This window comes from Perca flavescens, chromosome 6 (assembly GCF_004354835.1).
Source record: "Perca flavescens isolate YP-PL-M2 chromosome 6, PFLA_1.0, whole genome shotgun sequence".
Lineage (NCBI taxonomy): Eukaryota > Metazoa > Chordata > Actinopteri > Perciformes > Percidae > Perca > Perca flavescens.
The window spans coordinates 12,205,595-12,218,835 of NC_041336.1; the positions used below are offsets into that span (position 1 = coordinate 12,205,595).

General features: G+C 39.2%; 1 protein-coding gene across 1 annotated transcript in view; it reads right to left on the reverse strand.

Annotated features, from left to right (window-relative positions):
• gabbr1a (gamma-aminobutyric acid (GABA) B receptor, 1a) overlaps positions 1–13,241 on the reverse strand; it is a 57,558-nt gene that overhangs the window by 14,257 nt on the left and 30,060 nt on the right. The window contains exons 10-13 of the mRNA XM_028580426.1: positions 10,827–11,072; positions 9,751–9,814; positions 8,790–8,867; positions 4,281–4,431 (exon numbers count right to left, since the gene is read on the reverse strand). Of these exons, the coding sequence (XP_028436227.1) occupies positions 4,281–4,431; positions 8,790–8,867; positions 9,751–9,814; positions 10,827–11,072 (539 nt within the window). The remainder of the gene's footprint in view (positions 1–4,280; positions 4,432–8,789; positions 8,868–9,750; positions 9,815–10,826; positions 11,073–13,241) is intronic.

Below are 13,241 nucleotides of genomic sequence, written 5' to 3' on the forward strand. Positions count from 1 at the left end.
TATTTTGAGTGCTGCTTTCTTCCGTTTTATGCACCACATCTTGTGGTAGCCTTGAATCAAGGCTACTGTTAGATAATAAAGAAATAGAGAATCAATAAATCTATCTATCTGACACTGCACAGGAATTTTTCAGTGGTTATATAACCTTTTTTGCTGTATTTCCTCTGGCCTCTGCAACATTATCATTCATTTGGAGTTGTATTTGTATTCACACGATGAATGTAAGTCCAATATTCAATCACCTTTTAGCTCTGTTTTTGGTCTCCACCAACTCCCAGGGCAAATATCTGTCTCGTTGGCTGCTAAATGCTGCACTGCGCTCCATTACGTTTAAGAGGTAGCTGCTAACTGTGTTTATCTGTTGTGAGCAAAGCCACACCCAAATCACTTTGTAGTCCCTAAACTCGAGAGGCAGCAGTGCCATTTAGCATTTAACCTCAGAGGGAAGGATCTTGGTTGAACATGTGAATTATACTTTCCTCTGTTTCACATCCTACAAATACTCACATTCCCACATGGTATGCAACCACAGTGAATAATCAGCTCTGCTGGAGAAGCAGCTGGGTGTTGTTACAGGATGTAATTTCCATTCACTACTCCTCAAACAGGCAACCTTCATGTAATAATAACTGTGTCTTTAACCTATGAGGCCCCATTTAGTGGATCCATTAATTCTTTATTCTCAAAACTTTATTTTCACAATTATCGGAGATACTACTCATCACTAATGCCTCTTGGAAGGACACACATGAAGAGTATAAAAGCAAAAAAACATGACAGCAAAATGTTAGAATATAATAATGAATGCTAGGGCTGCAACTAATGATTTTTAATTTTCAATTCATCTCATTCTTCAATTCAAGAAAACTGAAAAAATACTCATTACAAATTCCATTGTGTTACATGTAATGTAATATAATTTTACACCAAGAAAATGGTCAAATTCTTACATTTGATAAGCTAAAATCAAAATATTGGGCTTAAAGGAGAAATCTGGCAGAATTGTACCTGAATCTTGATCGCTAGATGTCTCAGAGTACTGTCAAAAGGAAAAAAAGACCAGAATTGCTAATAGCGAATGGCCAGAGCTCCCTGTTAGCTAAAATGCCAGTTGTGGGGGCATGTTCTAAAGAGTGGCTTTGTGCCTCTTAACAGACACAAAATGCAATAAAAATTTCTGGTCAACATGAACAGGGCCCTCACGTGACAACAAGATGCGTTTTCAACTCAGATATTTTGATGAAACCGTTTAAATTCAAAGTTTGTTTTCATTACCTCCACAGTGGTTGCAGCAGTCTTCATCCTCGGAATGGCATTTTTCTTCAGCCGGCCCTGTTGTGTTGTGTCTGTGTAGTCATCCTTCTCAAAATGTTTGCTGCAAATGCGGTGATCTTTATCGCGTAGTACTTGTATGGGAGTTTGCACATCAAGCTGAAGTACAACTAGCCACAACTGCAGTATCTCATGGTCATGGAAAGGTAGACGATGAAAGTTTAGGTACTTGTATTTTCTCATTCTGTTGCCACAATTCGGAAAGGCAAAAACACAAACCATTTCTTTTCCACAGTAGATCAACACGTTATTCTTACTCTAAGCTTCTTCCCTTGTGAACACCTCTGATCTTCACTCTTCACACTACTTCACTACTGTTTACCATTTCCTGCAACAACTGATCCTTTGTGATCGACTATTCTGGGCTTACGGTGAAGCGACCAATGGAAAAAGAGGTAGGTGACAGTACAGACTTTGAATTTAAACGGTTTCTTCACAATGTCTAAGTTGAAAACGCATATTGTTGTCACGTGAGGGCCCTGTTCATGTTGCAGAAATTTTAATTTCATTTTGTGTCTGTTAAGAGGAACAAAGCCACTCTTTAGAACATGCCCCCACAACTGGCATTTTAGCCAACTGGGAGCTCTGGCCATTAGCTGTAGCAACTCCAGTTTGCTAGCACCGATTTTGGTCGTTTTTTTTCTCCTATCGACAGTACTCGGAGACATCTAGCGATCAAGATTCAGGTAAAAATCAGCCGGATTTCTCCTTTAAATGATTAATCCATTCTCAAAATACTTGCAAATGAATTGTCTATTGTTCAACTAATGGTTGCAGCTCTAATGAACATGCATGTTCCCGCCCACCCGCCCACACACACCCGCCCATCCGCCCACACACACACACATACACACACACACAATATAATTTTCAGTGTGCTACAAGAGTTATTTTGAGTTCTTTCTTCCATTTTATGCACCACGTCTTGAGGTAGCCTTGAATCAAGGCTACTATTAGATAATAAAAAGTTGTATCAATTATCTATCTATCTATCTATCTATCTATCTATCTATCTATCTATCTATCTATCTATCTATCTATCTATCTATCTATCTATCTATCCATCTATCTATCTATCTATCTAAGACACTGCACAGGAATTTTTTGGGTGGTTATATAACCTTTTTGCTGTATTTCCTCTGGCCTCTGCAACATTATCATTCATTTGGAGTCGTATTTGTATTCACATGATGAATGTAAGTCCAATATTCACTCAGCTTTTAGCTCTGTTTTTGGTCTCCACCAACTCTCAGGGCAAATATCTGTCTTGCTGGCAGCTAAATGCTCCACTGCGCTCCACTATGTTTAACAGTTAGTTGCTAACTGTGTTTGTCTGTTTGGTGCTGAGCAGGTAGTGCACAGTGCTACTGTTCTTTGAGAGCACTGAGAGTTAATCAAAAAAGTAAATTTGCCTGTCAGACAGCTAAACAATTAACTGAAACTCACTATAAAGCTCCTTAAATTTGAGGGGCGCTGTAGATTCCAGTGATAATTCTCTGTAGGTTCATCATTACAAGCAACTCCTTTCACCTTGTCATTTCATAGATAGAAATATAGATTATAACTGCTTTAAACAGTGACACCGTGTTTCTAAAGGATTGTGATTGCATTGCGATGTATTTTTGTCTCCTAACAAGGCAGTTAGTGGCAAAGTCATTTTGTGAAAACAGCTTACTGAAAAAAACTTTATTTGATCTAACTCATAGTGTTTTGACAGCTGAGATCAGCCCTCGGTGAAACTGTACTTGAAATATAATCAAAGCTGGAAGAAGGCCCGACTGGCACACTGCAGCCAGCCAGAGATCCCCAAAGGAACGAACCTCTCCAGCTTTCTGAAAAACTCCTGATAAGCTCATGGAGTTATGGGACTTTAAATCACTTTGACCCGGGTCAAACATAAAAATACTATGTTAAAAAGACATCGGAGATATGCTGCGGAGGGTTCACGGACATGTATTAAGCTTCAAAATCCAAGATCAAAAGGCAATTTTTAAAGGAAGTCTATTTGCATTTGGTGTAGGGCTATGCTTAAGCTGTGACAATGAAACCAGCTGCTAAATTGAGCAAAGCCACACCCAAATCACTTTGTAGTCCCTAAACTCGAGAGGCAGTGGTGCCATTTAGCATTTACATTAACCTCAACAGAGGGAAGGATCTCTGTTGAACATGTGAATTATACTTTCCTCTTTTTCACATTCTACAAATACTCACATTCCCACATGGTATGCAACCACAGTGAATAATCAGCTCTGCTGGAGAAGCAGCTGGGTGTTGTTACAGGATGTAATTTCCATTCACTACTCCTCAAACAGGCAACCTTCATGTATCAATAACTGTCTTTAACCTATGAGGCCCCATTTAGTGGATCCATCAATTCTCATTATTTTCAGCTTTTAAAAATTGTTTTTTAATGATGACCTCCTTCGGAGGACAACTTTATTTTCACGATTATTGGAGATATTACTCATCACTAATGCCTCTTGGAAGGACACACATGAAGAGTGGAAAAGCAAAAAAACATGACAGCAAAATGTTAGAATATAATAATGAATGCTAGGGCTGCAACTAATGATTTTTCATTTTCAATTCATCTGCCGATTTTTTTTTTCAATTAATCTGTTAATTGTTTGGTCTATAAAACATAAGAAAACTCTTCTTTTGACCAACCAACAGTCCATAAGCCAAAGATATTTAATGTAATATAATTTTACACCAAGAAAATAGTAAAATTCTTACATTTGATAAGCTAAAACCAAAATATTGGGCCTTTTTGCTTAAAAATGGATTAAACGATTAATCCATTCTCAAAATACTTGCAAATGAATTGTCTATTGATCAACTAATGGTTGCAGCTCTAATGAACATGTACGTGTGCGCGAACTCCCCCCCCCCCTTAATTAATGTGGGCCTGGGAATTTAATGATAAGATTAAGTGTTTGTGAACTCACCGGACGTTGCCGTTGTAGATGTTGAAGGTTAGACAGACAATGCCAAACAGGATGCCAAGGCCAGCGAAGACAGACACAGCGGCAAACAGCTTCTGAGACAAGAACCTGTACTCTTCGATCACCACTGTCCGATCAGCTGGAGGTCCAGCACCTTAATGGAAAGGGAAAGAGAAAGAAATGTGAAAAAAATTAAACACTTCTGGTCCCGTCATCTCTCAATTACAAGTAACATTTCACTTTATTAATGGGATAATAACTTTGCTTAAAGCTCCTAAAGACTAGCTAATCTAATTATTAATATGTGAACAGCCAACTCAATCTTTTTTTGCATCTTCCAATTTTACTCTTCGAAACAAAGGAATTGTGCAGTTCCCAGTAAAATGGGCAATAGAAAACAAAGTACAACCAAATGCAATACTATAAACGTCTTCCAGGAGTGACGGTCTGAAAATGTGTGCCGTTATCCCCGTATTTGAATGATTTAATGTCCTCTTCCAGTGTGGCCGTTCAGAACAGCTATAAACACTTATGATTTCAGACATGGTCGCACAACAAAACACATCTATTGCTGTTCGAGCATGACTGACTTTTGACATTCCAATGGCTGAGTGTACAATTTTAAGGCTCTTGTACTTTACCTAAGTATTTCCATTTTATGCTACTTTATACTTCAACTTCACTACATTTCAGAGAGAAATACTGTACATTTTCCTTCTCTGCATTTATTTAAGAGCTATAGTTATGTTACTTTTCAAATTATGATTTTTACACACAACACTTATGATCAGTTTATAAAATATGATGCCAACAGTAAATTAAGTAGTTAAATTAGTTCCATTTTGACCAACGACATCATTAAAGTATGACTTGCTTGCTTGACTAATGAGTACTTTTACTTTTGATACTTCAAGTACATTTTGTTGCTACTTACTTTTTTGACATTTAGAATGCAGGACTTATTGTACTGTTACACTGTGGTATGGCTACTTTTACTCAACTAAATAATTTGAATACTTCTTCCACCACAGCATACAGTTCAGTGGTGTACACATGTACAGTATACTCCATAAAACATTGATATTGCTGAAGCACAGAGAAGTAAAAAATACAACCAACTTCAACTGTGACCAATGATTCATACTTAAATGTCAATTTCATTACTATACTGTAACGTAATGTAAGCAAGCAGAAAACTTTGGTGTTAATAAAGAGCAAAAAAGTGTGTGTTTTTACAAACTACCCAATTATTTATGCTTGTGTAGCTTTAAACCTGAAGAATTCCTCAACGAGGAGGGTTCAAAGAGGGGCAGATGGACAGGGAGTCTCGTTTACCCTCAACAGCCTCCGACTATCTGTCTGTCCAATTCCGGGACTGCTTGCAGATTTGTGTGTCCATGTGTGTATGTGTGTGCACTCCCGAGAATGCCAATAAGGACTGTATATATACTGTATGCAGGATAAGCACCTATACACCATAAATGCTCAAGGGGGTGCATGTGAGTGCAAGGTAGCATTTATGTGTGCATATAGTGTGCATATAGTGTGATGTGTGTGTGTGTGTGTGTGAGAGAGAGAGAGACACAGAGATAGAGTGAGCATAATAGAGGGTGACAGAGTGTGTGTGTGTATGTCAGTGGGGAAGCAGAGCAGGAGTGTCAGCACCGCATGAAGCTGATGTGTCAGATGTCACAAGAAAAGTACTCCCTCGAGGGTCACAGGGTGTCAACACGCCCATGATGCTCTCTGTTCAAATGCTTGTCACTGCTGTCACATAACCGAGGTGCGTCTGGTGTCATCTGACTAAGGAATAACAATATAAGAGGTTTTCTGCAGGGTTCACCGAAGGCTTTTTAATACCACATAAAATACAATGAAATAATTGTTTCACTATCGCGCTGGCCAAAGTAGGAAAGTATGATGGAAAACAAAATTGGAAGGGACAATATGGCCAAAAATTATGCATTACTTTAGCATTTCTTTAGTACACAACAATAATTTCTAATGACATAATTGATTAAATGAATGCAACATGGACCCGCATAAGCAGAAGAAAATTATACATTGGTTTTTTTTCTACTAAAAATCTATATTTGCTTATTATGAAATGATTAGCTTTCTAGTTACTGTAGCTATTAGTAGGGACAGTGTTTGCTACAGGTTTAATGGTGCTGACTGAAGGAGAAGGTATGAGAGGAAAACTTAAACACAGCAGATGAGCCAGTAGTTTAGCCTTCGTTCTAATTAAATTGCTACATAACGGCATTGGGATGAAATGAATGACTAGTACTTGTACAAGTTACTGTCTGGAGCTGGTGCATATGCCTGTGTCGGTCTGATGAGAGGGGCTGGACAGAGAAGGGCGAGCTGCAGGAGAAGGTCTCACTCCACTTCAAACTCTGGTGTTTTCTTTGCTTCCTGATTCCTCCAGCTTTTAAGTCTGTATCATTGCTTTTATTGAATATGACTTAATTTTTTAAAATGTAATTTAATCTTCTTTTGATTTTTATTCTTGTCATTATATCCTGTTTTATTGTATGTTTTGTTTGCCATTTTTTAATACATTTATTTAAATGTTTATAACTTTTTTTTGTTATGCATAAAAGAGAATACTAAAGACTGTAATGAATGAATGAGTGTACAGCATGTACAAATTAATGCTATGTGTATGTGTTGGCTGTCCATTCACTCCATTTAAACCCTCCTCCGTCCTTGATCAAGGAATCAGGACAGGGTGTTGCCATGGAGACCCAGCTCTATAACAGTTGCCACAGCGATTAGAAAAAGAGCTGAGCTGAAGTGGTTGTTAGGGCGACCGTAAAGAGAGTGAGAAAGTGAGGAAGGGAAGCGCCTGGTAAGCACACAGGAAATCAAGCGGCGGGGTTAAGTTGAGAACCGTGTGTACTTCACCCTGTCAGCGTGGAGAAAATCAAGCGCCCACCCCCCTTATAAAAATAAAAAATAAATTCCCCAAACTGATTCAGGTCCAGAGAGCAGGAAATTACTAATTTCCGCTCAACAAGTTATTGTTAGATGGATGTTTCTTTATTTGGTTAACAGTGAAAAATGAAATGAAGCTCCAATTGAGGAAGCAAGGCAGAAACTAAGTCAACAAACTCACCTCTGACAAGTAGGAGAGCCAGTCAGTTTCAAGCCAGTGGGATTTAACTGGGCTAACACAGAGCCAGTCACGTTGCAACAAACCAAACTAAAGAGCTGGCAGCTGGCCTGTGAAGGACATGTTGTCTACATGCATACAGGTCACCCGTCCCTCGCCACTGATGCTGACCGGGAATCACTAACTCTTCTGGGTTCAGTTAGGCGTTGGCAGCTCATCATTTCCTTAAAAGCCTATAAAAAGGTGGCTCTCTGCGGACCACTGAGGCGTGCAGGATTGATTAGTGGCACACTCTGTCCAGGCACAAGTATGTCACCTCTCCAGGGAGGGACGGGCCAGTAAACAACCACAGAATTGGTCTTGGCGTCTGAGGAAAATCAGCAGTAATAGGTTTTCACAGCAAACTAGAATACAGGTATCAGGAGTTAGAGAGAAGGTTCTGGAATGTGTGAAGTGAGCTCAAGCGTCTTCATTTAGCAGAATGATGTAAAACAATGACCAGTTATTGTTTGTGGCCCGTTGGTTTGTCCCACTTACCAACTCGGTCAGAAGTTGGAGCTGCAGCAGTGGCTGTGACACACAGCTCATGGAAGCACTTAAGGTACTTCAAAATACTTGGCGCACGATTGCTGCAATTTACAGCAAAACTCTTTCTGAGAGTCAAATCTAAACCCACAGACATGATCTGAACACACACATATATTTACATTGAGTGTGACTTGCACTTTCTGAGGATATCATTATCTCCAATGTCCATCACAAAATCGTCCCTAAATCTGCTTTGAAATCAGAAAAAAAGGCACTCCATATATGTATTCCATACCTTTTTTAAGTGTTCTTAAGTATTAATGTAGTCCAGTGATAGTTGTCTGTACATCCATGGGTACATTGCAAACAGGAACTGCTATTAGCTAATTTGGCACACTTTTTATTGGTGCCAGTTTGCAAAAATATAAATAAATCTGGGCTCAAAAAAAAAAGTTGTAGCCCACAGCTAAGTCACTGGGGGAGGGGAGCAGTGTTGTGGAGTCGCAGTCTTGATTTGGTCTGAGGGTGAACCGACAGTGTTAGACATCGAAAACTCCTGGGTTAGCGAGTCAAACTGTACATCTGCTGCACCAACATTTTAACACATGTTGGAGAGTGAGTGTGCAGGCGGCTCTTTTTGGGCAAGCGTCAGCATCCAAATAACTAGCATCACCCAAACTAGCGGTTACAGAAAATCCAGCATGATTATATGTAATTTAAACAGTAAGAAAGTCTAAATTAAGCCACACAGAGGAGGTCTAATGTCAAAGCACAGAAATGTGACCCTGTTGACTCACAGCATGACAGACAGGACACAAACACAGACAGGATGTTGAGTGAAGACAGTGTCATTAACTCCATCTTACCTATCCAAACATCATTGCCAAACCAGGAGAGGTTCTTCTGAGAGCTGTCATAGTAACCGATCTTCTTGTAACTGCCTCCTATTTGAATGGGAAAGAAAGAAACAGCAAAGCCCAGAAGCCAGAGAGAATGCTAAAGTTTAATTCATAAAGCTTGTGTAATTCATTTCCTCCCCTGGTGTTTTGTGGGGGATCATGATTCCAGCACAACAAAACTGACTAACAGACAGAACTGATTATCTTTTCATACAACCAAGATTTAGCCATTTTTCTATCATTACTGTGCTTTCATATTAATGGCATGCGTGGGTACAGAAAAAATACACAATGAACGGATAAAAGAAATAAGGGATGAAAATGTGCATAAAGAAGGACAAACAAAGAAGTACCAAGGGGAGAAGAAGGAGAAAGGGAAGGGGGGAAAAAAGGAGCCTATGAGGCAGTCTTGACCAGGAATACTGATGAGGTCCCACAGTGATTCAGGGATGCAAGTCAGGTTGTCTCATTGTGGATGTCAAATTACCTCGACACCACAACAGGAAATATGAGACAGAGTGTGAGGGGAAAGGGGGTAGGATTATAAATCCTGATCCTTTAGGACGCCAAAGGGAACAGAGGTAGAAAATAATCCTCAACCTTATCCTGTGCAGGGAAACTCATTAAGTCACTGGTGACAAATAGGATGCCATTTTCAGAAACGGCTTAAACCGAAGACTTGGGCCCAATTAGAGCGGAGCCTTGAGTCAACACATTCCTGCATCAAGACCATTTGCATGTGCAGTTATAGGATATTAAGACCAATCGCAGTGGAGCCCACGACAACAAACAAAAACAAACCCCCTCACCCACCTCCCCCCTCCCAAATGAGAATGAGAAATACAGTCACCTGGGATTTTTTTTTAATGAGTAAGTGACAATTATTGCAATACAACATCTGTGGGAGGACAGCATGGGAGTGTTTTACCTTGCAGTTGCTCGATAAGAGTCATTGCCATCCTAGAACCCTGGGCGTCAAACACCACTTGGCCCTGAGACACAGAGAAGAGGAAGTGTTTTTCATTTTTTTTTTTTTTTTTTTTTTTTACAGCAAATGATTAATTATTTCCTTGAAGGAATGTGTCAACATTTTGATAAATACACTTAGTTGCTTTTTTGCCAAGAGATACATGAGAAGATTGATACCACTCTTATGTGTGTATTCTCAATAAGAAGTTACAGCCAGCAGCCAGTTAGCTTAGGAAGACAGGAAACAGCTAGCCTGGCTCTGCCAGAGGTAAAGGAGGACAATCATTTTGTACAATGAGGTATTCTTACTGACGTTTTGGATGCCCTCACTTTAGATTTTTATCTCCAAATGACGATGTTTAGATGACCTGTATAAAGTGTTGGCTTGTTTACAACCTGTCTGATCATCTGACAGCTTATCTAGACCCATCACACTTCACTGCAGCAATGTTGCAGTGTTCCCAAATGTTATCATAATTAACAGAAAGGAGGGACAAAACTACAAAAATTGGTTGTAATTTGCCTCTATCATGTTGCTTTTTTTCAATTTGATATACCTGTGAAATCTAATACAACAGCTCGGCCATAAATTCTACCTCAGAGAGGTGTAAATGTAACTATAGGTTTATAATTGAGGTTGTACTGTAGTTTGCAGTGGTGTTGAACTGGATGTAACTGCATGTTATGTTTTGCACACCCCAAACATGTGGGAGGAAGAATATAAGAAACACATTTAAATATAACGCAATCCAGTACACCACTGCCAATTACGACTTCAGTAATAAACATATAGTCAAATTAACAACTAAGATTTTGACTAAATCTAAAAGTAGATGTCATGGCAGAGCTGCTGGGCTGGATTGCAGCAGATTTTACGGGTGTGTCTAACAAGGTGTCCAGGGAGTGTATGTGAACAGTTATTACTGTAGTTACTTTATTACATAAAATTCAATTATTCTGATTTTATAAATAACAATGGGAGCATAAACACTTGGTTTAATTATCTGTTCTTTTTTTCTCATCCTCTGCACTTACCGAAACACCTTCAAAGGAGCTTGTGTTGAGGGCCCTGTAGATCTCAGAGGTGATGTCGTGGTTGTTGTAGTTGAAGTCCTCCAGTCGTCGGCCCTTTGCCTTAAGTGGTGCCACAGTCTTATTGAGAGCAAGGGCCAGAGCCCACACTGCATCGTAGGCAAGAGGGGCCTCCTGAAACCCGCCGGTCTCTTCAGGGTTCTTCCCCCCCAGACGAGACATCAAGGCGGCGATGAACTCCTGCGATGTCTGATAGATACAGGACAGAAAGGATATCAAAGAGGAGTCCTTTTGAAAAAATCATGCCATGCTGCGAACAAGACATTAATATGTAAATGTAAATACTCAATGGCAAAGAGGGGGAGACTGTAAAATGGAAGCAGTGGTTGATCATCTGGAGGATTTATGTGTATTTTTTTTTATTAGTCCTACATGATCCTGGATGAAAACAACCTGCAGTCATAGCGCTGAACTAACTGCTGCAGTGAAACGTTTTTTTTAGAATAGTTTAGTAATCTTGATAAATACGCTTTTTCATTTTCTTGCTGGGGCTGCACAATTAATTGAATTTTATGGAAATTGCAATGTTTGCACAATCTTTGTTAAAGGCAAAATATGTGTCAAACCATTCTGAATTAAAGCAACACTATGTAACTTTTAGCTGCAGTTGTAGTTCCAATGAGACAATCTGTAGAGCTAAAAGTTACCTAGTGTTGCTTTAAGTATTGTGGTGCTGCAGAGACATCCCATCTTACAAACCCTTTCCTACAGACAAAAGAAAAAAATCTGTTTTGTGCAGATCCTCACAATAATCACACTCTTTTTTATGTCAATATATATATATATATATATATATATTTATATAGAGAGAGAATAATGATACAAAAATGATCATTACCTCCAATATTGTTAATCATATTGCATTATCAGTCAAAAATAATCACAATTAGATATTTTCCTCATATTGTGCAGCCCTATTTCTTGCTGAGAGTTAGAGTAGAAGATTGATGCCACTCTAACATGAGAGTATAGTATTAATCTTCTCATCTCAGAGAATAAGCCTCTTTCTCAAAATGTTGAATTATTCCTTTAAATGTGCTGCACTGACTAAAGGAGGGAGCTTGAATATCTGTTTACATGTTTGTTACATACAGAGGCAGTTCTTCTAATATTACAAATGGCCCTTTTGCAATTAGCAAAAGTGAGTTGCCCTGACTAGAGTTAAAGATGCAGTAGGTAAGACTTATAAAACTAACTTTCTGTCATATTTGCTGAAACTGACCCTATGTTCCAGTAGATCTATATGAAGCTGGTCATTTAAAAACAAAATCTGGCTCCTCTGGCACCACCTACAGCCCAAAAGTCCACCGCTCCCTGTTCAGATGCTACAATCATGGCCAGGTGGGGTATCTAACTGCGTGTCAATCACTGCTTATGCACACACATTCATTCTCCCTTGTGAAGGGAGGGGCTTAGGAAACCATTTGGGCTTTAGCAGAAAGGGGGGAGGGACTGAGAATTTGTCAATGTTCAAATTCTTTGGCTAAGTCTTTGGCTTAGGATCTTCACAATCCTACCTACAGCGCAAGTACTATTATATTGGCTCTGATGGACATTATTATTTTCTTGCTTTTAACAGACACCGCCTACCAAGAGTCTGGGTCTGCCGAGGTTTCTTCCTAAAAGGGAGTTTTTTCTTGCCACTGTCGCAATAGCCACTGCTAATGCTTGCTCTTGAGGGAATTACTGTAATTGTTGGGGTTTTGGAATTTATAGAGTGTGGTCTAGACCTACTCTATCTGTAAAGTGTCTCAAGATAACTTTTGTTATGATTTGATACTATAAATAAAATTGAATTGAATTGAATTGAATTAACTGACATTTAATTCAAGAAGAGTATAAAACACTCACTTGTGGGAGCAGCTGTAAATTAAGACATTCAATCATAAAACATGTAGGATTTTGACATGTGGCTTCAGAACAAATATGACCAATCCTGAAAATCTCAAATGTGATTTTCAATTTAAATTATTGCTACCAATCACCAAGTTGCCACCGTGGATTCTGTAAGGCCCATTAGGCCCACACACAACCAATTCAGCTATGTCAAATTCATCTCATTGAAATTCCATTGTACAATTGCAGACCCTGAAGTACTGGTTCACCAGTTTCATCTGAATGCACTATCTAGAAGAAATGCCAATTTCAAACTTGGAAATTGAATTTGAATAGATTGACTATGAGCTGGAGTTCAGGCTGTAATTCTTATCACCCGTTGAGTCAACAGCTAAATCAGCAGGTAGCGGCAGGTGCTGTATGAATATAAACAACAGCTGCTGATGAGGTGCGAGAGAGGAAAGAAGGAGTGTGGGGAGATGGGGGGGGGGGGGGTGGATGTTGGAAAAGGTAGGGATGAGG